Here is a 25,071-nt window from a genome sequence, read left to right on the forward strand (position 1 = left end):
GTTTGGACTGGAGAAGGGAGGCGGCGGGCAAAGCGCACGTCGAGCGGGGGAGCGGCGTTGCCTGTGGAGATCCGCGGAGGCCGACAGGTTTCGTTGGCTGCCGTCCCCGCTGCCGTTCACTGGGTGAGGGTACCCCTCGGGCGGAGCAGTGAGAGGGCTGCGGCGGTTCCGGCGGTCAGGGACAGTGCCTTGGCGACGGCTGGAGGGTCTAGAGGGCCCCCCGGGTTTGTTGGCCACCGGGGCCCCGAAAGATCGCCGTTGCCCGTTCCCTCTTCCTGCCGAATCTGAGGGGTGAGCTTGGGCCGACTTCATCTCCTTCTTTTCTTGAGAAATGGCCGTCGCTTTTTTTTTCCCCCCTCATTGTCATTATTTATGATTTGGATCTCTTCGCTCTCTATCCGGGTTCTCAGTGGCGCGCGAAGGTTGTCGGGATAGCGCTTTCTCGCGTTCCTGAACGCCACCCCCCACCCCATCTGTTCTCCCCCGGCCCCATGCCCCTCTCCCCTGCCCCCCTCCACCACCTCGGCAACAAAGCTCATTGTTTCTACCCACTTTACGCCTGCGCGTCGCCACGCGCAGCCCGTGGCCGGTGCGCGTGCGCGGTCCTGCCGAGCTGGGGCGGGGGGAAAGGGGCGGGGGGACGGCTAGGCAGCCGCGTCCGGGGGAGCCTCCTGCGACAGGCGACAGGCCCGCTCCTTTCTGACGCTCTGCTTTCTGCGCCTTCCCGACCCCCTCCTGTCACTTGGATCCCATGCTCCACACGACAGTCGGAGCTTTGTCTCGGGTTCTGAAAACCCTCGATCCAAAAGGGCTGCTTTTGAGCTTGATGGACTTTAAGGGCCCACCCAGTCCACAGTCTGATTCTGGTAATGACTCTCTGAGTGAAATGACGGCTTACTCCCCTCCTGCCCTACCACCACTGCAGAGAATTACAAGGCTTGTGGTGAAGTTATGCTTTGAAAACATTGGTTGAAGCAGCCAGTGGTGGTGTTTCTAATGACTCCCAAAAGGGGCCTTAACTGCTTCCTTTTGTTGTCTTGATTTCCCTGATTTTTCAGCCAGCTCCATCAGCTCATGGAAACTACAAATTCTAGAAAGAAATAGGCTTCCGTTTTCCTTGAGCCTAGGTCTAACACAGCACTGACACTGATTTCAACAGAAGGCAAATTCCCACTTTGCATGTGCCGACTGGCCGATCTCCTCTCCTACTGTAGTAGTGGCCCTGGTTTTGTTTTTGTTTGTTTGTTTGTTTTACAAATTTCATTTGAGCATTTGATCAGATGTTGATTTGCATTTTCATTAAAGAGCCATTCAGTGTGATTGGCCATTGGTTATGTTTGCAAATACAAGAGAATCTTTTATAAAAGATTTTTAGTGAAACAGTATTTGCTGTTTGTGGTTCTGTTTCTGGTTTGTGTGAGACAGGATATGTGGGGCAAATCCTGTTTATGTTACTTCATTGTGACCTTGAACAAAACTGAACTGTGTCTCACACCTATCATAAATGAAGATAGGTAGCTTCAGTTTGTTTAAGGGATGAGAGGCAGAGAATAGATTGATTAGATTAAAGGTTGTGTATGCTACTCTTTAAGAGCACAAAGAGAGGTGGATGATCTCCACCTTTTGTAGGAGAGTGAGTTTATGTATAGCAGGCTTTTCCTTGAGTAAGCACCCACTGTGTTATTCATATTTAATTTGTGATTGGAGCATGATACTCCAGTTTTAATAAAACTTATAAAATGCCCCTTTTAGCACAGAAATTTAGTGAATACTGTAGGAGATTAAGGAAGGTGAAAAAATCAGACCCTGCTCCTTTTAATAAGCTTTTGTAACTTTACGGGTTTGTTTTTTGTTTTTTTTTTTTTTTGATAATTTACAAACTTTTTTTTTTAAGGTTTATTTATCTGAAAGGCAGTGTTAAAACAGAGTGAGAGAGAGAAGGATCTTCATCTGCTGGTTCATTCTGCAAATAGCTGTAATAGCTGGTGCTGGGGCAGGCTGAAGCCAGGAGCCCAGGACTCCATCTGGGTTTCTCTCATGGGTGGCAGGGGCTTAAGCACTTGAGCCATCCTCTGTTACCTTCCCGGGCACATAGCAGGGAACTAGATTGGAAGTGGAACAGTGGGACTTGAACAGTCGCTTATATGGGATTCTGGTCTGTAGGTGGTGGCTTAACTTGCTGCACCACAGTGATAGCCCCATCTGCTGGTTCACACCCCCAAATATCACAATAGCCAGGGCTAGGAGAGGTTGAAACCAAGAACCAGGAACTCCATCTTGGTTTCCATGCAGGTGGCAGGGACCTAAGTACTTAAGCAAGCATCTTCTGCTTCCCAGGATACATTAGCAGGAAGCTAGATCAGAATAGGTGCTAGGAATCAGAATGACACTTATATGGGATGTAGGCATCCCAAGCTGCAGCTTAATGGTTGCTGGGGCCGGCGCTGTGGCATAATGGGTAAAGCCACCACCTGCAGTGTTGGCATCCCATGTGGGCACCGGTTTGAGACCTGGCTGCTCCACTTCCAATCTGGCTATCTGCTGTGGCCTGGGAAAGCAGTAGAAGATGGCCCAAGTCTTTGGGCCTCTGCACCTGCATGGGAGACCCAGAAGAAGCTCCTGGCTTCTGACTTCGGATTGGCACAGCTCCGGCTGTTGCAGCCAATTGGGGAATGAACCAACAGATGAAAGATCTCTCTCTGCCTCGCCTCTCTGTGTAACTCTGACTTTCAGATAAATAAATTTTTTAAAAAATGGTTGCTCCTGTAGAGCAATTTTTTTAAAAAGGTGTTTTTTTTTTTGTTTTTTTGGTTTTTTTTGTTTTTAAGATTTATTTATGTATTTAAAAGAGTTACACAGAAAAGGAGAGGCAGAGAGATCTTCCATCCGATGACTCACTCCCCAGTGGATTGCAATGACCGGAGCTGTACCAATCCAAAGCTAAGATCGAGGAGTTTCTTCCAGGTCTCCCACGTGGGTGCAGGGGCCCAAGGGCTTGGGCCATCTTCTACTGTTTTTCCATGCCGCAGCAGAGAGCTGGATCAGAAGTAGAGCTAGGGGCCGGCGCTGGTGTGCATTAGGTTAATCCTCCACCTGCGGCGCTGGCATCCCATGTGGACGTTGCATCTAGTCCCGGCTGCTCCTCTTCCAATTCATCTCTGCTATGGCCTGGGAAAGCAGTAGAAGATGGCCCAAACCCTTGGGCCCCTGCACCCACGTGGAAGACCCAGAAGAAGCTCCTGGCTTCGGATCGGCATAGCTCCGGCCATTGTGGCTATTTGGGGACTGAACCAACGGACGGAAGACCTTTCTCTCTCTGACTTTCCCTCTCACTGTCTGTAACTCTACCTCTCAAATAAAAAAATAAAATCTTAAAAAAAAAAAAAAAAAGTAGAGCTAGTGGGGATTTGAACCAGCGCCCATATGGGATGCTGGCACTGCAGGCGGCGGCTTTACCTTCTGTGCCACAGTGCTGGCCCCTAAAGGCTTATTTATTATTTACTTTCTTGAAAGTCAGAATTACAGAGAGGAGAGACAGAGAGATCTTCCATCTTCTGAGTCACTTGCCAAATGACTGCATTGGCTGGAAATGGACCAGACCGAAGCCAGGAGCCTGGAGCTTCATTGTGATATCCCACGTGTGCTCAGGGGCCCAAGCACTGTCCAGTTTCTGCTGCTTTCCCAGGCACATTAGCGGGGAGCAGGTTTGGAATTGAGCAGCCAGGACTCAAACTGGTGCCCTAGCCCACTGTCCTGGCCCCACTGTTTTTGTTTGTTTGTTTAAGATTTATTTATTGGGGCCGATGTTGTGGCTCAGGACGGTAAGCCACTTCCTGTGACACCAGCATCCCATGTGAATGCCAGTTCCAACTCTGGCTGTTCCACTTCAGATTCTGCTCTCTGCTGGTAGGTCTTGGGAAAGCAGTGGAGGGTGACCCAGGTGCTTGGGTCCCTGCCACCCAAGTGGGAGACCCCAATGGTGTTCCTGGCTCCTGGCTTTGTCCTCGCCCAGCCCTAGCCATAGTGGCAATATGGGGAGTGAGGCAGCAGATGGAAGATCTCTCTCTCTCCGTCTCTCCCTGTCACTCTGCTTCTCAAATAAATAAGCTGAATAACAAAATGATTTATTTGAAAGGCAGAGTGACAGAGGGAGAGAGAGAAACAGATCTTCTATTCGCTAGTTCACTCTGCAGACAGCTAGGGCTGGTCCACGTTGAAGCAAGGAGCCAAGAACTCCATCTTGGTCTCCCACATGGCTGTCAGAGGCCCACGTAATTGGACCATCTTCTGCTTTCCCAGGCACCTTAGCAGGGAACTGGAGCAGAAGAGAGCATCCCGGTCTCAAACCAGTGCTCTGATGTGGGATGCTGGTGTCACAGACAGTGACTTAACCTGCTATGCCACAATACCAGCTGTGGTAGAACAGATTTTTTTTATTTGAAAGTCAGAGTTACAAAAAGAGAGAAAGAGTTCTTCTGTCCGATGGTTCACTCCCCAGACGGCTGCAACGGCCGGAGCTGCGCTGATCCGAAGCCAGGAGCTTCTTCCGGATCTCCTATGTGGGTGCAGGGGCCCCAGCACTTGGGCCATCCTCTACCGCTTTCCCAGACCATAGCAGAGAGCTGGATTGGAAGAGGAGCAGCCGGGACTAGAACTGGCGCCTATATGGGATGCCGGTGCTTCAGGCCAGGGCATTAACCTGCTGCGCCACAGCGCCAACCCCAATGGTAGAACAGATTTTATCTTGCCTGTTTTGAAGTTGAGGAATAAAGATCTTGACAGGTTATTTTAATTTTTTTTAGCATGTATCTGTAAGGTTTTAGAAATGTCAGGTATTTTCTAAGAACTTTTGCAAATATCAACTAATTTAATTTTAAACATTTCTGTAAAATGAAGATAACAACTGGGAGATGTGAAGTAACATACCCAGTGTCACATAGCTAGTAAGAGCTAGAATTTAGATCCAAGGTTTCTGTTGATTATGTGCTCCTAACCATTAAGCATACTGCCTGTGATATAGTGACATACTCAGGTCCAATAGGTGGTCAATGGCATAGCTGGGATGTGATTTTTTAAAGGTTATTTGAGAGGGGAAGAGAGACATTGCTTCTATCTGCTGGTTCACTGTTTCAAGTGCCAGCAACCATGATCACTGGGGTAGGCTGTAAACCAAGAACACAATCCAGGTCTTTCACGTGAGTGGCAGAATCCTAGTTATTTGAGCCATCACTGTTTTGCTCATTTTGCTTTAAGGGCCTGCAATAGTGGACACCAAAAAACAGGAGCCAGAGCTGAGAATTAAACCCAGGCACTCTGATGTAAAATTATTTTATACTGCCAAATGTTAAGGAATTCAGTGATTCTCTAAAGCTTCCAAGTGATAAACTGATGGGAAATTTTCTTTTTCTTTTTTTTTTTTAATATATTTTTGTTTTATGTATTTGAAAGAGAGAGAGAGAGGGAGATCCTTCATCTGCAGGTTCACTCCCAAAATGGCTGCAACAGCCAGGGCTGAACCTGGGCAAAACCAGGAGCCTAGAACTGCAGCCAGGTCTTTCACGTGGGTGCAGGGACCCAACATGTGGGCCATCTTCCACTGCTTTCCGAGGCACATTAACAGGGAACTGGATAGGAAGTGGAATAGCTGTAACTTGAACCATCCTGGCACTCATGAGATGCTAGGGTTGCAGGTGGCGGCTTAACCCACTGTGCCACAGTGTTGGCCCCCTGATTCAGCTGTGTAGAGATAGCAGATGATGGCTGGAGTACTTGGGTCCCTGCCACCACCATGATAGACTCAGATTTAGTTCCAGCTCCTGGCTTCAACCTGGCCTACTCCCTGGCTGTTTCAGGTATTTGGTGAGTGAACCAGTGGGTGGAAAATGACTGTCTCTGGCTCTGTATCTCTGCCTTTCAATTAAAATGAAAATAAATTTTTAAAAAGATAAAGCTTTTTTAAACAAAGGTAAAACTAAGGGAAAAAAGATGATAAAACCTAAGAGATTTCCATATATATACAAGGTATTTCAGGAGGGATAAAACAACTGAAAACCGAATTTGGTGTTTAGTTTGTAAACTGAAGATCTGTAGACTTTCAGGTGGCATTAATGGGAAAAAATTAATTTTACCTAACCAAAATTTGGTGAAATTTATCAAGTTTATTAGTTAACTTAAACATCTTAGCTCTTACCTAAACAGGATGTTTACAGAGGAAACATCAACATATTTATGTACATATGAAAGATCAGCATATTATATGTACATGATTTTTGTACCTTAGAAATAGAAGTCACAGGGTGGTGTTGTGGCACTGTGGGTTAAGTTGCTGCTTTGACACCTGTGTCCCATATTGGAGCATTAGCTGGAATTCTAGTTGCTCTGCTTCTGTTCTACCTCCCTGCTAATGTACCTGGGAAAGCAACAGGTGAACCAAGGGGTTAGACCCCCCCTATGCCACCCACGTGGGAGACCTGGATGGAGTTCTCATCAGCTGGCTTCAGCCTGGACCAGCCCTGGTTTTGTGGCCATCTGAGGGAGTGAACCAGTGGATGGAAGATCTCAATCTTTGTCCCCCTCTCTCTCTTCCTCCGTATCTGTCTCCTTCATTCTGTTTTTCAAAGAAATAATAATGTTAAATATATATATATGTATGTATGTATTACAGGAAGCACAATTGAAGAAGTATAGGCACACAAAAGTGATCATTGCAAGGTTGTAATGGCAAAAACTGGGAACATACAATGTGCATTAGGGGCTGGCACTGTGGCTGCGGCATAGTGGGTAAAGCTGCCGTCTGCAGTGCCAGCAACCCTTATGGATGCTGGTTCAAGTCCCAGCTGCTCCACTTCCAGTCCAGCTCTCTGCTATGGCCTGGGAAAGCAGTAGAAGATGGCCCAAGCCCTTGGGCCCCTGCACCCACGTGGGAGACCTGGAAGAAGCTCCTGGCTCCTGGCTTTGGATTGGCGCAGCTCCAGCTGTTGCGGCCATCTAGGGAGTGAACCAACAGATGGAAGACCTCTCTCTCTCTGCCTTTCCTCTTTCTGTGTAACTCTTGACTTTTGAATAAATAAGTTTTTTTAAAAAAATAATGTGCATTAAAGGGGAAGCAGTTGACTTGGTGGTGCTACACCCATTTAAAAGTGAGGTGGAGGCAGGCATTTGGTGGAGTGGTTTAGCCACGACCTGGGATGCCCACATCCTATGGCAGAGTGCCTAATTTGCGATTCCCAGTTATACTCCCGATTCCAGCTTCCTCCTGATGCCTACTCTGAGGCAGCATCTTGGAGGTAATGGCCCAGGTACTTGAGTTTCTTATACCCATGTGATAAGGTTGGATTGTGTTCCAGCCTAGTTTCTGTCTGACCCACCCCCGGCTGTTTCAGACTTTTGGGGAGTAAAGCAGTGGATGGGAGATTTGTCTGCCTCTCAAGTTTTTAAAAAATTTTAAATATACCTATACACGTTCACTAGTAAAGCTTCCACATGAAATGTGCTTGATATGGTATTGATAAAACAGAAATCTTTTATTCATGTTTTTGTAAATAAGCAAAGATAAATGAAAGAATACACACTAAGCTGTCAACATGATTTCTTTTAAGTAATTATACACATATGTTGAAGCAAATAGTGGACATAATATTGGGAAAAAATTCTTTGCATTCTCAGTGCATTCTGTCCAGTTTTATAGTTCATCAGATTGAGACATGATCCAAAGACAGGATAACAAAGTGGAATGATTGACTTCTGCATTTGGGTTTTTTGTTTATGTTTTTACTGTATTTGTTGTCATTACCTCCTTTGGGCCTTCAAACATTATTCAAGCAAATTAGATGCTTCTGTTTCCAACATTTCCTATGAGTTTTTGTTGTCTTTTGGGAGAAATACTTGACTAACATATAAGTTTGAGCTTAGTGACTCTTAGAGTTTTGTTTATTTATTTATTTTGACAGGCAGAGTGGACAGAGAGAGAGAGACAGAGAGAAGGGTCTTCCTTTGCCGTTGGTTCACCCTCCAATGGCTGCCGCGGCCGGTGCGCTGCGGCCGGCGCACTGCGCTGATCCGATGACAGGAGCCAGGTACTTCTCCTGGTCTCCCATGGGGTGCAGGGCCCAAGCACTTGGGCCATCCTCCACTGCACTCCCTGGCCACAGCAGAGAGCTGGCCTGGAAGAGGGGCAACCGGGACAGAATCCAGCGCCCCGACCGGGACTAGAACCTGGTGTGCCGGTGCCGCAAGGCGGAGGATTAGCCTAGTGAGCCGCGGCGCCAGCTGTTTGTTTATTTTTAAGATTGATTTATTTGTTTGAAGGAATTAGCAACAAGACAGAGAGGTCTCCCATCTTCTGGTTCATTCTCCATATGGTCACAACAGCCAGGGCTTGACCAGGCCAAAGCCAGGAGCTTCTTCGAGTCTCTCATGTGGGTGACAAGAGGCCAAGCACTTGGACCGTTGCTGCTGCTTTTCTCAGGTCATTAGCAGGGAGCTGGATAGGAATTGGAGGAGCTGGGACACAAACCAATGCCCATATAGTTACTTGTCAGCATTGCAGGTGCTAGCTTAACACATTAGGCTATGCCACAATGCCAGCCCCGAGTCTCAAAAACTGCATGTTTCAGACTGCCTTTGAATAGAAAGATGTTGATACAACCCAGGTGTATACGTTTTGCTGCACATTTTTTAGTTATTAAAGATTACCGAATTAAAACCAACTCAGTTTAATTTGTTACTGATATACAGTACAGATTTATACATTGAATGTTCATTAACCTTGATTTATAATTGTTTTACTATTCACCTTTTGATTCATGTAGAAAAAGATTTACCAGCCAGAACTACATTATTACTATCTTTTGTGTTTACCTGTATAGTTAGGTTTCTTTTTTCTTCACGTAGATTCACATTAATGTCTAGTAATCTTTCATTTCAGCTTGAAGGACTCATTTTAGCTTTTCTTACATGGCAGGCCTACAAGTGACACAATCTTGGGTTTTGTTTTTCTGAGAATGTCTTTGTTTCTCCACATTTGAAGGATAATTTTGCCAGGATATAGGTTTATTGGTTCAGTTTTTTTCTCTAAGCACTTGGAATATGTTGCCTTCTGACCTCCGTGGTTTCTAATGAGAACTCAGCTGACCTGTTCTCCTGCCGTGGCTCCCTTTACACATTACGCCGGCACGGTAGCTGTTCTACAGGTCTCTGACATTCTGTTCATTCTACTTCATTTTCCCTTTCTCCTCCTTAGACCTGTCTTTAAGTTTGCAGATACTTCTCCCTGCTCATATCTGCTGTTAGACTTCTATAGTAAAATGTTTATTTGTATCAGTTTTGTATTAGGTGAGCCATCAATCCCATGGTTTCCTTTAGTTCTTTGCATTCCATATCCTATAGCACTTTGAGCACATTTGAAGTACTTGATTTAAGTCTTTGTCTACATAAGTCCAACTGTCCTTCTTTGGGACAGTTTCTGTTAATTTTTCTTCCTACATGTGGACCATACCTTATTTATTTGTTTAAAAGGTTGATAGACCAAGACAGAAAGAGATCGTCCATCTACTGTCCCAGTGCCCGTAACAGCTGGGGCCAGGCCAAGCTGAAACCAGGAGCCTGGAACTCAGACTGGATCTTCCACTTGGATGGCATAGACCCAAGTACTTACGCCATCAGCTGCTGCCTCTCAGAGTGTATTAGCAGAAAACTGAAAGGAGGAGTAGAGCCAGGATTCAAACTCAGGCACCCTGATAGTGGATGTGGGTGTCTCGAGTGTTGATTTAACTACTGTGCCAACTGCCCATCCCAGAAAGCATGCTTCAGCGTTTCTTGGCACACCTCATAGCTTTTGTTGAAATGATATTTTGGGCCGGCGCCGCGGCTCAATAGGCTAATCCTCCACCTGCGGCGCCGGCACACCGGGTTCTAGTCCCGGTCAGGGCGCCGGATTCTGTCCCGGTTGCCCCTCTTCCAGGCCAGCTCTCTGCTGTGGCCCGGGAGTACAGTGGAGCATGGCCCAAGTGCTTGGGCCCTGCACCCCATGGGAGACCAGGAGAAGCACCTGGCTCCTGCCTTCTGATCAGCGTGGTGTGCCGGCTGCAGCGCACCGGCCGCGGTAGCCACTGAAGGGTGAACCAACGGCAGAGGAAGACCTTTCTGTTTCTCTCTCATTGTCCACTCTGCCTGTCAAAAAAAAAAAAAAAAGGAAAGAAAGAAATGATATTTTGAATACTATAATATTCTTAGATTCTTCCCTTCCCTAGAATTGTTGCTATGTATTGTAGTTTGATTAGTGGCTTTTGTGAAATAATATTGTAAAGTTCGGATTTGTGTGTGTGTGTATGTGTGTATGTCATTATTGGTGTCTGTTCCATTAGCTTAATGATCAGCTGGTATTTTTGTTTATTTTTATTTTTTTCTTTTTTGACAGGCAGAGTGGACAGTGAGAGAGACAGCGAGCAAGGTCTTCCTTTGCCGTTGGTTCACCCTCCAATGGCCGCCGCGGCCGGTGCGCTGTGGCTGGCCCACCACGCTGATCCGAAGGCAGGAGCCGGGTACTTATCCTGGTCTCCCATGGGGTGCAGGGCCCAAGCACTTGGGCCATCCTCCTCCACTGCACTCCCTGGCCACAGCAGAGAGCTGGCCTGGAAGAGGGGCAACCGGGACAGAATCCAGCACCCCGACCGGGACTAGAACCCGGGGTGCCGGTGCCGCAAGGCGGAGGATTAGCCTATTGAGCCACGGCACCGGCCTGGTATTTTTTTTTTTTAATAAAGGTTTGTCTATGAAAGTTAGTTAGAGGAAGAGAGATCGTCCATCTGCTAGTTCCGTTCACTGCCCCCATGGCTGCAGTAGCCAGGGCCAGCTGATCATTAAGCTAATGGAACAGACACCAATAACGACATACACACATGCAGTAGCCACACAGAAGCCAGAAGCTTCTTCCATATCTCCCATGTGCGTAGCAGAGGCCCAGATACTTGGGCCATCTTCTGCTGCTTTTCCCGGGCCAATAGCAGGGACTTGAACCAACGCCCATATGGGATACCAGCATTGCATGCTGTGATTTTACCCCCTGTGCCACAATGCTGGCCCCTCTCTGGTGATTTGATGGATTTCACTAGTTGTCTGTAATCAATAAAAAAATTTTTTCTTTACGGAGGGGCCTGAGGTCCATGTATGTGTTCATGCACACCTTCAGGTGATGTGCAACCCTGCCTTTACCTTTATTTCCTGACTGGCCTGAAAGTCCACCAGAGGTAAGAGTTAGGGCCAGGGTTTTTTTTTCTGAGTGTGCACCCAGCACTGGCATGTCCATGGCTTTTTAAGTTGCCAGAATACATGGGAGTTTCTCAAAGCCGTTGGGCTCAGAGCATTTCCTTCATGAGCCTTTCCTCCCAACCATTATTGCTACTATATTTACCTTGAACTGTTTCCAACAAATGTGTGTGTGTTGCCCATGCCCTCCTTCCACTCATCACAGCAAACACTTGAGCCAGTTGTTCAGGGACCCACCAGACAGGTTAGGACAGTTTTTTTTTTTTTTTTTTTTTTTTTTTTTTAATGTTACATCCATATCACTCCCTCCAGCCTTTACCAGGAATGTAACTGCTGTCTTCAACACTGCAAAGTGGGGGTTGACACTAGTGTAGTTTAAGGACTAGGCATTCGGCCCAGCAGTTGAGATGCCCACCTTCCATATCAGAGTGCCTGGTTCATGTCCCAGCTCCTCCACTTCTAATTCAGCTTTCTGTACACTCTGGGAGGCAGCAGGTGATGTCTGAAGTACTTAGACCCTTGCCACCTATGTGGGAGATCTGGATTGAGTTCTGGGCTCCTGCTTCAGACTGGCATTTGGAGAGTGAACCAGTGGTTAGAATGTAGGGATATCTGTCTCTGTGTGTGTGTGTATCTTTCAAATAAAGTAAAGTAAATAAATAAAAATTTTAAATTACCAGTGCATTATTTTAAAAAATTAAGATCTATTACTAAATTATGACTTTTTTTTTCTTCATTAAACGTTTCCCTAGGTGTTGGGACCTTTAAATTGTGGAGCCAGCATTGTGGCATGGCAGGTAAAGCCGCCACTTGCAACATTGGCATTCTTTATGGGCACCAGTTTGAGACCTGCTGCCCCACTTCCTGTCTAGCTCATGCTAACGGTCTAGGAAAAGCAGTGGAAAATTGCCCCAAGTGTATGGGTCCTTGCCAAACCAGGTAGGAGACCTGGAATAAGCTCCTGGATTCAGCCTGGCCCAGCACTGGCCATTGCAGCCATCTGGGGAGTGAGCCAGCAGATGGAAGACACATTCTCTCCCTCTCTCTCCACTTTCAAATAAATAAATCAACCTTTAAAAAATAATACAAGTAACTTGTACTTCACAATTCACATTCTGCTATTTTGTATAACTTCTATCATTATACCAAAATTTAAGTTGGTGTTTTTTAAGATTGATGTATTTGAAAAGCAGAGAGAGAGAGAAAGGTCTTCCATCCACTGGTTCACTCCCCAAATGGCCACAATGGCTGGAGGTGGGCTGATCCAAAGCCAGGAGCCAGGAGCTTCTTACAGGTCTCCCACACAGGTGCAGTGGCCCAAAGACTTGGGCCGTCTTCTACTGCTTTCCCAGGCCATAGCAGAGAGCTGGATCAGAAGTGGAGCAGCTGGGACTTGTACTGACCCTGGTGGTAAAGTTCTTAAATGCAGCATTTTTACTCTTATTGCATATGCATGTACTTTTAGAGGGAAATACTAAAAAAATAACAACTGTGGTCTCTTGTGAGAAAAGGATTTGGAGTGATGTCGCTCCCCCTCTTCGTGGAGGAACGACACTAAGCCCTGCCTAGGCTTCATATCCGAGTCACGGCACCATTATGTCGCTCCCCCTCTTCGTGGAGGAACGACACAGGACCCTGCGCTGTTCTTTCGTCTGCTCGGCCCTCCCCGGGTTTGCTGCTGGTTCTTCCCGGGTTGGCTACTATCCCTTCCACCTCCGTGGAAGGGCAGTTCCCCCTGGCCGCATTCCCCACTTCCGCAGGGGAGCGGCACACCGCCGGCCGGTTCTCTCGGGGGCTGCACGGGTTCCCTTAGATGTTCCCCATAGATGTTCCTGGTGCATGCCGTCTCTCTCCTCCTTTATAGTCCTCCTCCGCCAATCCCAACTCGGCTGAGTACGCTGCTCTCCAATCAGGAGCAAGTCCTACAGTTAATTGGTTGAACTGGAGGCAGCTGTGCGGAAGCTGTTTACTTCTCTCCCAGCGCCATATTGTGGGAGAGCAGATGCATAGAATAAGTCCTAATTCGAGCAACTCAGTCTAGTCCGGATTGCTCCCCACAGAGTGAGGCATGTGTTTGGTGGTCAAGAGAGAGGCAGTCACCTTTACCACTCATTTTTTCTATCACAGTTATGATGTACAGCTAAAATATAAACATTAATAGAAAACACTTACAAGTATACACCCAACTGGAAACATGTTCAAATAAAACTTGAACACACATGTTGATAGAACTATCTGTAATAGCTAAAAGGTAGGCCGGTGCTGTGGGGTAGCAGTAAAGCTGTCACCTGCAGTGCCTTTATCCCATATGGGCGGCAGTTCAAATCCCTTCTGCTCTACTTCCAATCCAGCTCTCTGCTCCGGCCTGAGAAAGCAGTGGAAGATGGCCCAAGTCCTTGGGCTCCTGCACCCACATGGGAGACCTGGAGGAAGCTCCTGGCTCCTGACTTCAGATTGACCCAGCTCAAGTTCATAGAGATGGAAGATTGGTGGTTCCCAGAGACTAGGGTGAATGGAGAATGTTTGCTAATGGAGGCAGGGTTTCTTTTCTTTTTTTTTTTTTTTTAAGATTTTATTTATTTATTTGACAGGTAGAGTTACAGACAGTGGGGGTGGGGAGAGGGAAAGGTCTTCCTTCTGTTGGTTCAGTTCCCAAATGGCCGCAATGGCTGGAGCTACACCGATCCGAAGCCAGGAGCCAGCTGCTTCTTCCTGGTCTCCCATGTGGGGGTGCAGGGGCCCAAGCACTTGGGCCATTTTCTGTTGCTTTCCCAGGCCATAGCAGAGAGCTTGACTGGAAGAGGAGCAACCAGGACTAGAACCGGCACCCATATGGGATGCCGGCGCCACAGGCGGTGGATTAACCAAGTGAGCCACGGCGCCAGCCCCAGGGTTTCTTTTTAGAGGTGTGAAAATGTTCTTAGATTATGTCATTGTGATGGTTGCATAATCTTATAAAAAAAAAACCACTGGACCGGATAATGTAAAATGGCAGATTTTATGGTATATGAACTATATCTCAATTTTTAAAATGTATTTATTGTCATTTATTTGAAAAGCAGAAACAGACAGATCCCCAAAAAGCCACAACAGTAGAAGCTGGGCCAGGCTAAAGCCAAGTGTCCAGAACTCAATCAAGGTCTTCATGTGAGGAGCAGGAAAGCAAGTGCTTGAGCCTTTGCCTGCTGCCTATCTTTTTTTTTTTTTTTTTTTTTTTTTTTTGACAGGTAGCGTTATAGACAGAGATATATAGAGAGAGACAGAGAGAAAGGTCTTCCTTCCATTGGTTCACTCCCCAAATGGCCGCCACGGCCGGCGCTGCACCGATCCGAAGCCAGAAGCTTCTTCCTGGTCTCCCACGCGGGTGCAGGGGCCCAGGCACCTGGGCCATCCTCCACTGCCCTCCCGGGCAACAGCAGAGAGCTGGACTGGAAGAAGAGCAACCGGGACTAGAACCTGGTGCCCATATGGGATGCCAGCGCCACAGGCGGAGGATTAACCAAGTGAGCCACGGCACCAGCCTGCCTGCTGCCTCTTAACGTGTTCCTCAGCAGGAGCTAAATCCAAAGCAGAGGATATGAGACACAGATGTCTCTGGTGGTAGTATCTTTTTTTTTTGTTTGTTTGTTTTTGACAGGCAGAGTGGACAGTGAGAGAGAGAGAAAGGTCTTCCTTTTTGCCGTTGGTTCACCCTCCAATGGCTGCTGCGGCCGGCACACCGCGCTGATCCAATGGCAGGAGCCAGGAGCCAGGTGCTTTTCCTGGTCTCCCATGGGGTGCAGGGCCCAAGCACTTGGGCCATCCTCCACTGCACTCCCTGGCCACAGCAGAGAGCTGGCCTGGAAGAGGGGCAACCGGGACAGAATCCGGTGCCCTGACCGGGACTAGAACCCGGTGTGCCGGCGCCGCAGGAGGATTAGCCTAGTGAGCCGCGGCGCCGGCCTTCTAGTAGTATCTTAACTGTTAGATCAAACACCTGCCCCTCTATCAACTTTTACAAAGAGTAAAAGACACGAACATACAAAGGACACACTTCACAGAAATAAGAACAGGTCAGAGAAGAAAAGTAAAAATCTAACATATTGCCACATAGTAAGATTCATTTAGCCCAATGACTATTTAGGCTTGTCAGCATTAAAGAAGTGGATGATCCGTACCTTTCTGGTGTTCATTGGCTGGCTGTAGCAAACAATCCGGTAAGCTGTTGTTCCTTCCCTCGGCTGTCTCACCGTGTAAGATTAGTACCCAGGCTGTATTTCATGTTGGTTGGTTCAGTTATGATTTATTTTCCAAAGACTGCTGAACTGAAAATAATTTCCTTTTCTTCATAAATTCTTTATACTGAAGCCAGAGGTTGTTAATGAGAAGACAGTGAGTAAAAGGCTGACCTAGGCTCTGTTCAATGCAGGAATTGTTCATGTTTGCCATTTACTGTACGTTACTCATCGCTGGTTGCCTGAAACTCAGTGTACAACAGGGAAATGGAGACATGGAGTAGCTTAACATAGACTCATAGAAAAAAGCATACAGAGGGGGCCGGTGCTGTGGCATAGCGGGTAGAACTGCCGCCTGCAGTGCCAGCATCCCATATGGGCACTGGTTCGAGTCCTGGCTGCTCCGCTTTCAATCCAGCTCTCTGCTATGGCCTGGGAAAGCCGTAGAAGATGGTCCAAGTCCTTGGGCCCACACTCACATGGGAGACCCAGAAGAAGCTCCTTGCACCTGATGGGTGCAGCTCTGGCCATTGCAGCCAGTTGTGGAGTGAACCAGCAGATAGAAGACCTCCCTCCTTCCCTCCCTCCCTCTCTGTGTGTGTGTGTGTGTGTGTGTGTGTAACTCTATCAAATAAACAAATAATCTTAAAGAAAAAGACTAAGCATATAGAGTGTAGGCATGAAGGAGAGTTCCAGAGTTGCATTTTGAGACAGAGGAATTAAGAGGTTATTAAAAGTTTGTTAGTTTTCGGCCGGCGCCACAGCTCACTAGGCTAATCCTCCACCCGGTGTGCGGCGCCGGCACACCGGGTTCTAGTCCTGGTCGGGGCACTGGATTCTGTCCCGGTTGCCCCTCTTCCAGGCCAGCTCTCTGCTGTGGCCAGGGAGTGCAGTGGAGGATGGCCCAAGTGCTTGGGCCCTGCACCCCATGGGAGACCAGGAGAAGCACCTGGCTCCTGGCTTCGGATCACCGCGGTGCGCTGGCCGCAGCGCAGTGGCCATTGGAGGGTGAACCATTGGCAAAAGGAAGACCTTTCTCTCTGTCTCTCTCTCTCATTGTCCACTCTGCCTGTCAAAAAAAAAAAAAAAAAAAAAAGTTTTCATTTCCAATCTGTGGAATCTTTTTTTTTTTTTTAACTTTTATTTAATGAATATAAACAATCTGTGGAATCTTTTAAATCAGTTTTAAAAAGTATTTGCTCCTCATTGCTTCACTTAATGGTGATTTTTCCAGAGCATACTTGTTTTTGGAAAGCAGGGGATACCCAAATATAGAATAAATGGGATGGTTTGGAGATTCCATGTAAATTGATTACCTTCATTTGCAGTTATCAGAAACTAGGTTAATCCACTTAACTTTTTCTTTCTTTCTTTTTTTCTTTCTATTTTTTTAAGATTTATTTGACAGGCAGAATTACGAACGGTGAGAGACAGAAAGGTCTTCCTTCCGTTGGTTCACTCCCCAAGTGGCCACAACGGCTGGAGCTGCGCCGATCCGAAGCCAGGAGCCAGGTGCTTCCTCTGGGTCTCCTATGTGGGTGCAGAGGCCCAAGCACTTGGGCCATCCTCCACTGTTTTTCCAGGCCATAGCAGAGAGCTGGACTGGAAGAGGAGCAGCTGAGACTAGAACCGGCATCCACCATGGGATGCCGGCGCCACAGGCAGATGATTAACCTAGTGTGCCACAGCACCGGCCCCTCAACTGTTTCTTAAAATCATTTGGAAAAATATAGGAAGCTTTCCAGTTTCTTAATATATCATGTGTGTCTAAGACATCATGGGAGCTGGCTTTGGGTGCTGAAGGTTACGCCACCACTTGTGATACCAGCATCCCATATAGGAGTGCTACTTGGAGTCATGGTTACTTCACCTCCAATCCAGGTCCCAGCTGATGAACCTGGGAAAACAGCAGAATATGACCCAAGTACTTGAGCCCTTGCCACCCATATGGGAGATCAGCATGGAGTCCCTGGCTCCTGCCTTTGGCCTAGCCCAGCTGGTTTTTGGGGCCATTTAAGAAGTGAACCGGCAGATGGAAAAATCATTGTGTGTGCACCCACACTCGCTCTCTGTCCCTCACTCTGCCTCTCTGATAAATAAATTAATTAGTTAATTTTAAAAAAGAGAAGATTTAACCATGATGCCTAGTAATAATAAATACTTACTAAAAGAATGCATCAATTAACTAGATTGTTTTTCTTTTAAGGTTAAAAACGACAAACAACGCCAACCATGAAAGATCCAAGTCGCAGCAGTACTAGCCCAAGCATCATCAATGAAGATGTGATTATTAACGGTCATTCTCATGAAGATGACAATCCGTTTGCAGAATACATGTGGATGGAGAATGAAGAGGAATTCAACAGACAAGTTAGTTTTACAAACATGTTCTTTTATGTATCCCATTATAGCACTCAAATAATATGATTATACTTATCTCTGAAATGTGTTTATTTTGTAATTTTTAAAACATTGATTTATGTATTTGAAAGAGTTACAAAGAGAGAAGGAGAGACAGAGAGATCTTCCATCTGCTGGTTTACTCCCACAGGTGGCCACTATGGCTGGCACTTGGCCAGGCTGAAGCCAGAAGCCACAAGCTTCATTCCAGGTGTCCCACGTGGGTGGCAAAGACTCAAGTATGGACCACTTTCCTCTGTTTTTCTCAGGCAATTAGCAGGATGCTAGATTGGAAGTGGAGCACCCAGGACCCAAACCAGGGCCCATATGGAATGCTGACATAGATTTATATGCCTGTACTCCTCTATTTTGTTTGGCTGTTGACTACGACAAGGTTTAACTGCTCATTAAAATTACTTGGAGAGCTTGTTTCTAGGTCCCACCCTAGAGAGTCTGATTCAAGACTAGGATGGAACCTGGGAAAGTGTTTTTTAAAAACTCCCAGCTGGCCAGCGCTGCGGCTCACTAGGCTAATCCTCCGCCTGCGGCGCCGGCACACTGGGTTCTAGTCCCACTCAGGGCACCGGATTCTGTCCCGGTTGCCCCTCTTCCAGGCCAGCTCTCTGCTGTGGCCAGGGAGTGCAGTGGAGGATGGCCCAAGTACTTGGGCCCTGCACCCCATGGGAGACCAGGATAAGTACCTGGCTCCTGCCATCGGATCAGTGTGGTGCGCCAGCCGCAGCGGCCATTGAGGGGTGAACCAACGGCTAGGGAAGACCTTTCTCTCTGTCTCTCTCTCTCTGTCCACTCTGCCTGTCAAAAAAACAAAACAAAACAAAAAAAAAAAACCTCCCAGCTGGTTCCAGTCAGCATTCAGGTTTGGAAACCACTGCCTTGTACCAATCAGATTACTGTATTGTAATGCCAATCAAGAGAATTCAGGAATCAGGAGACAACAGATCTCCCGGTGCAGTTAAGCTGTGTTTCGCCTGACATCATCAGTGTATTTTACTCTCGGAAATCTGTCAACTCTCATACAGTGGCAGATATTCTCTTTAATGTCTCTGGCATCTGTTCCCATCTTATAATTTCTCCCTTATCATGGCTTTGGTAATCAGAAGCCAGCTTGATTTCTCCATGTCCAATGTTAGATATTCAAAAGTAAAATGGTTGTCTTTTTTTCCTTAAGATTTGTTTATTTATTTGAAAGGCAGAGTCACAGAGAGAGAGAAAATCTTAGATCTGCTGTTTCACTCCTTAATGCCTGCAATGCCTGGGGTTGGGACATGCTGAAGCCAGAAGCCAGGAACTTCATCTAGGTCTCCCATGTGGTTGGCAGGAGGCCAAGGTCTTGGGCCATTTTCACTGCTTTGTCAGGTGTATTGGCAGGGAGCTGAACTGAAAGAGCAGCTGGGACTCAAACTGGTGCTCATATGGGATGTTGGCATCACAGTGGGCAGCTTAACCTGCTGTGCCACAGTGCTGACCCCCAAACAGTCTTATTTCAGTGAGAATCAGTTGTGGGTTTTTGTTTGATTGATTAGCCAGGAATGAGTATTTGGTGTAGCAGAGTGCCCGGGTTCTAGTTCCAGCTTCACTTTTAATTCCAGTTTTCTGCTAATGTGCACTCTGGGAGGCAGCAAATGGTGGCTCAAGTATTTGTTTCGTTGCCACCATGTGGAAGACCCAGATTGAGTTCCAAGCTTCTAACTTGGCCTGACCCAGCCCCACCTGTTGCAGACATTTGGGAAATGAACCAGCACATGAAAGATCTGTGTGTGTGTGTGTGTGTGTGTGTGTGTACACATGCACACACATGCCTTTCAAATAAATAAAAAGAAAAAAAGCATGCTTTGACTCTATCCCTTAGAAATTTTGGTTTTGGTTACTATTGGGTTTGGTATTAGGGATTGTGTAGTTTTTAAATTTTATTTATTTGTAAGGCAGAGGGACAAAAGGAGAAATCTCCCATCTGCCATTTCGCTCCCTAAATGCCCGTAACAGCTGGGCTTGGGCCAAGCCAAAGCCAGGAGCCAGGAACTCAATCTGAGACTCCCATGTGAGTGGCAGGGAACCAACTACTTGAGCCATCACCTGCTACTTCTCAGGGTCTTCATTAGCAAGAAGCTGAACTGGAGAGGGTTGTCAGGACTCAAACCTGTGTACTCTAATACTCCCAGTGTATTTACGGCTCTCTAATACATGCCCACCTAGTTTTAAGTATCAAATTATTACAGATAAGTCAAATACACATTCCTTCAAGCATTCTTTTATTTGTTACTCATTCTTTGCCACCATCAGTGAATAAAAGAAACTTCTTATCTAAATAAAGACATGGAAAAAACCCTCAATAGATCTTCTGGGTCTTAATGGTAAGTATTTTTCCCCTTAGCACAGAAGCAGAGGAGAAAGTATGACATTGTGTTTTTAAATGGCTTAGTTCAAAATATTTTAAGCTTTTTCTAGAAATATTCTACCGTATGTGCTATAAATTATCCTTAATTTATTATAAATTTAGATAGAAGAGGAGTTATGGGAAGAAGAATTTATTGAACGCTGTTTCCAAGAAATGCTGGAAGAAGAAGAAGAGCATGAGTGGTTTATTCCAGCTCGAGATCTCCCACAGACTATGGACCAAATCCAAGACCAGTTTAATGACCTTGTTATCAGTGATGGCTCTTCTCTGGAAGATCTTGTGGTAAAAAGTTATTTTTCATCTTTTTAGATCCTAGTTCATCTTTACCATAAGTGGAAAAGCCAGCCACCATCTCTGTAAGAAGAGTTCTGCCTCTTTCCCCTTCAGAAACTGCGCTACTTCTTAGAGTGGAAGCAAGGGCCTCCCAGTTTCACTTGTGACATGGAGTGACTTCTGGCAACACGGTGCAGCTAGCCTTAGACCATTAACAGACTGCTAGACAGCTCTTTGTAGTCATGATGTTGCCCTAGGATATTAAAATGTCTTAAAAGTTAGTCAAAGGAAAAATAATATTACCATGTGACTTGCCTATACAAAAGTAGCTTGATGGAGAAGTTTTCATCTTATCTTAAAAATTTGGTGATATTTCACAATTTTATTTGGAAGGTGTAATTTTAGAGATCTTTTCGTGATGGAGTTTTCACTGAGCACACAGTTAGAACTGTGATTTAATAAGGAATTTTACAAGCTCTTCTCAGAAGATGATCACACTTAGATTTGCATTTTAAGTTACTCTTAGTGTCTCATCGCTGACAATATATTTGCAGTAAAAGTATTTGGAATTGTGATATCTAAACATTAGCACTAAAATAGAATGGTATCTGATGATTTGATCTCTGAAATTAACATTAAATAATTTTGTGAAATCAAATCCAAATATTAACCTTTCTGTCTCTTTTTACAATCTGTAGTTGCTTATACAGAATAGCTTTCTGGAATTTACCCAGTGGACTCTGAACTGTATTTTGTTATTTCTTCTGTTCACTGTGCAGTGGTTTCCTAATCTATACATCATATTTATCTGTTAGGCATTAAAAACAAAAGTCAGTTCCTCAGTCCTGTATCAGGGTCAGTGTGCTCGGCCTGTTGAGTTTTTAGTAGCACTCCAGAGATATCAGACAGTCAGCCTACCCTGTAGGGTAAATCCTTCTTCTAAAGGACGATATTAAGAACACTGGGATTTACACTGCGGCAGGGCCTTGGCTGGAATAAATGACAGTATGATCTGAGTACCCATGTTAGAAATCATGTTGATAGCTCTAAAGGAATAAAGCTCTTTGCTAGACTTAATGTTTAGAGTCAGTGTAATTCCATAATGCAAAAACTGATTTCTTCTCAGACTATTTTAGATTACTTTAATTCATTCTCATTCTTGTTCAGCTGCCAAGTTTGTACATTGAAGAATACTGCATTTTAATTTAAACCTTACAGTTTTAAAATACAGATATATTTCCCTTGGGGGAAGGAAGACTATATCCTGTCCAAGGAAATTGTTGTGTATAAATTATGAAACTAAAAATAATTGCTCCAAAATGTTTGAATATGCTTTGGTCTTAAACTAAGCAATATAGGAGTCTAGTCCCATTGAAAAGCCTGCCAGCATCCCTACATTTTAGCTTTACCAACTTGGAATCCAAATGTACTAAAGGGGAATTTCCAGCTCCTCTTCCTGTATACTGACATTTCTGCTTAGGAAAGTAAAGGTACAGAGACACAGAATAATGATACAAGTCTCTAGAGGCTCTTTGACACACTATTATTAGGCCATTCATCACTCTCTTTTTTTCCTTAACTTACAGAAAAAAAGACTGATTTATCCCAGCTTACACAGGAAGCTAGAGGAGAGCGGGGATTTCAGTCTTAATGTCTTCTAGCTCCCCTTGTTCTTTGCTTTTCCTGTGACATATCATGCTTCCTGTGGGAATTAAAATACAGCAGCTGTAGAAAGATACTTCTATATTTTTTGATGGGGATCATAAAATTAATGTATCAACAACTTTGCACTTAACTTTAATCATAATTTCAACATTTGTTTTAACATATTCACAAGCTCTAAAAGCAACAAGAAAGTTAAATATAGTTAACTTGTTCAGGGCTATTTCTTCAGCTTATGTGAAGCAAGTTAGTGAGTTTCTGAATACAAGTAAGCAAACAATTTCAATTCCTGTGTCGTCTTTAGAAGGTTGACATTATACAATATATAATTTACATCTGCTTCCTCCTTTGCTCTGCTGTAGACTTTTTGGGTTAACTGTAAGCATATATTCTTGACTTCTTGCTTTTCTCATTTTTTTGGAAGATATTTTTGCATGTGGATCTAGGTTGAATGCTTCTGTGTATCTGAAGCCATCTGTAATGAACTTGCTTTTCTATGTACTTATTTTCCAGGTCAAGAGCAATCTGAATCCAAATGCAAAGGAGTTTGTTCCTGGGGTGAAGTACTAAAATATTTGAGTAGACGGGGCCCTCTTTTGGTGGATGTAGCACAATTTCCACACTGTGAAGGCAGTATTAGAAGACTTAATTGTAAAAGCTCTCTCTTGTCACTGTGTTACACTTATGCATTGCCAAAGTTTTTGTTAGTCTTGCATGCTTAATAAAAGTGCTGAGACTGTTATTAAGTAAAAAGCTCTCAAACATTTACTGAAAGTAGAACTGGCCCCTTGGCTTGATGCGAAGAAAGCAAGGAAAAAAGCACCAGTCAAGTTGTGACAAAGCACCAAATGAAACAACCTCTAGATCTTACTAACTGGTCAGCTTTGAGACTGAACTGGTCCTGTACGGTTAACTCACACTTGTTAATGCCAAAACCTTTTTTAAAAATGAGTAAATTTAAATTAAGTTCTAATTGCTTAGCACATTCTCAGTTAAGACTTAAATTTACATTTGTCCCTATCAAAAATAATCTTGTTTTTACCCCTTAGAAAAAGGTCTGTTAATTTGAAATAATTCTTTGGTTACTGAGGTTACAAGGTAACAGTCAGTTGATCAGTTGAGAACTAGTCCTGGCTTTTCTGGTGTATTATCATGTTAGAAATACTGAATTCTCCTACTGTTACATCTGAGGAAGTATGTAATTTGAGAATTGCATCATAACTATGCCCTTGGGAAGTCTAACATATGACCAACAGCATCCCAGAATCCAGTTGAACAAAGAGACTGTGACATGATTTGAGTGGCGCTTTTCCTTGCTTTGTTAACCGTCACGACAGTCTGCAGCACAACTTTTCTTTTAACAAAGCTAGAACAGTTTTGGCTTCTTAAACTTCATATTTGGGTAGGTTAAGCTGCCATACGTGTTCAGTGTGAATAGTGTTTAAGTTGAAAATATTGTAAAAAAATTATATTTTTTCAAAAATATTTAAAAAAATAAATAATAGTAGAACTGAGCTGGTGGTTGTGTTTATTGGTGCTGGGATGCAGACTCTCCAGTAGGAATACTTCCCCTATGGGCCCAGGATGACTCTACTGGCACAGTGTGCTGAGAAAGCAGGATTTGATAAAACCATGGTAGCAAGTATGTTGCAAGCATCTATCCAGACTACTGCAGTGAAATAACTCGGTTGCCCCGTCCATCCTTTTTATCACCTTAGACTGCAGTGTCTGAGAAATCATAGGCAGCCATGTTAAGAGAGTTTGAGGCTGACCAATATCATGCCCTGGCCTAGTATAATCTGTTGGTTTGTGCCCTTTACAAGGTGTTTTCTTGGGTTCATTGGGCCAAAGAAAGTTAAGAAGACCATGTAGTCAGTCATGGCTCTTGTTTGTTTGTTTGTTTTGTTTTTTAAGATTTTATTTATTTGGGAGGTAGAGTTATAAACAGTGAGAGGGAGAGACAGAGAGAGAGGTCTTCCTTCCGTTGGTTCACTCTCCAGGTGGCTGCAACGGCCGGAGCTGCACCAATCCAAAGCCAGGAGCCAGGTGCTTCCTCCCGGTCTCCCATGTGGGTACAGGGGCCCACATGGCACCTTATAGTGCTATCCCAGGCCACAGCAGAGAGCTGGATTGGAAGAGGGGCAGCCTGGACTAGAACCAGCGCCCACATGGGATGCCGGTGCCACAGGCAGAGGATTAACCTACTGTGCCACAGCACCAGCCCTGAGAGTTTCTATACTAATTTACTTCCCAAATGCCTGCAACAGCCAGAGATGGGCCAGGCCAGAGCCAGGAGCCCAGAACTCTGTCCAGATCTCCTACATGGGCATTTGGGGCCCTCTTTGGAGCCATCGTGTGCTGCCACACAAAAACCTGGATTGGAAGTGGACTTTCTGAAACTCAGCAGCACTCAAAGAAGGGATGCAGATGGCTTAACCCACAACACCTGTCATTGGCTCAGGTTCTTTGTGGGGAGTCAAGGACACCTGTGCCCTGGTGATTTTTAGTAACTGCCTTAGCAGACTAATAAATAGGTGGGTTTTTAAAGAGGCCCTAATGGAGCCGTGATGCAGCAGGTTAAAGCCCCAGCCTGCAGTGCTGGCATCCCAAATGAGCACAGGTTCAAGTCCCAGCTGTTGCACTGTTGATCCAGCTGTCTGCTATGGGCTGGGAAAGCAGTAGAAGATGGCCCAAGTCCTTGGGCTCCTGCACCCGCGTGGAGACACAGAAGAAGCTCCTGGCTCCTGGCTTCAGATCAGCTCAACTCTAGCTGTTGCGGTCATTTGTGGAGTGAACCAGCAGATGGAAGACCTCTCTCTCTCTCTCTCTCTCTCTCTCTCT

At 45.4% G+C, this 25,071-nt stretch overlaps 2 protein-coding genes across 6 annotated transcripts in view; one reads left to right on the forward strand and one right to left on the reverse strand.

The window, feature by feature from the left end:
- Positions 1 to 23,744, forward strand: PAIP2 (poly(A) binding protein interacting protein 2). Of its 5 annotated transcripts, none has more exons than XM_089335942.1 (5): positions 1 to 291; positions 16,875 to 16,991; positions 17,686 to 17,849; positions 20,398 to 20,577; positions 22,744 to 23,744. In XM_089335942.1, the coding sequence occupies exons 3-5, from the start codon at positions 17,712 to 17,714 to the stop codon at positions 22,798 to 22,800; spliced, it is 375 nt and encodes a 124-aa protein (XP_089192068.1). In that variant the 5' UTR covers positions 1 to 291; positions 16,875 to 16,991; positions 17,686 to 17,711; the 3' UTR covers positions 22,801 to 23,744. The 5 variants fall into 5 exon arrangements, with proteins under 5 accessions (XP_089192068.1, XP_089192067.1, XP_089192065.1 ...); XM_089335941.1 differs by lacking the exon at positions 16,875 to 16,991 and adding an exon at positions 15,389 to 15,461 and having other exon boundaries at positions 1 to 123; XM_089335939.1 differs by having other exon boundaries at positions 1 to 123.
- SLC23A1 (solute carrier family 23 member 1) overlaps positions 22,100 to 25,071 on the reverse strand; it is a 13,373-nt gene continuing 10,401 nt past the window's right edge. The window contains exon 16 of the mRNA XM_051843429.3: positions 22,100 to 22,270. The gene's annotated coding sequence lies outside the window, so the exon portion shown is untranslated. The remainder of the gene's footprint in view (positions 22,271 to 25,071) is intronic.

The sequence above is a fragment of the Oryctolagus cuniculus genome, chromosome 6 (assembly GCF_051225735.1).
Source record: "Oryctolagus cuniculus isolate XC-2025 breed Fujian yellow rabbit chromosome 6, ASM5122573v1, whole genome shotgun sequence".
NCBI lineage: Eukaryota > Metazoa > Chordata > Mammalia > Lagomorpha > Leporidae > Oryctolagus > Oryctolagus cuniculus.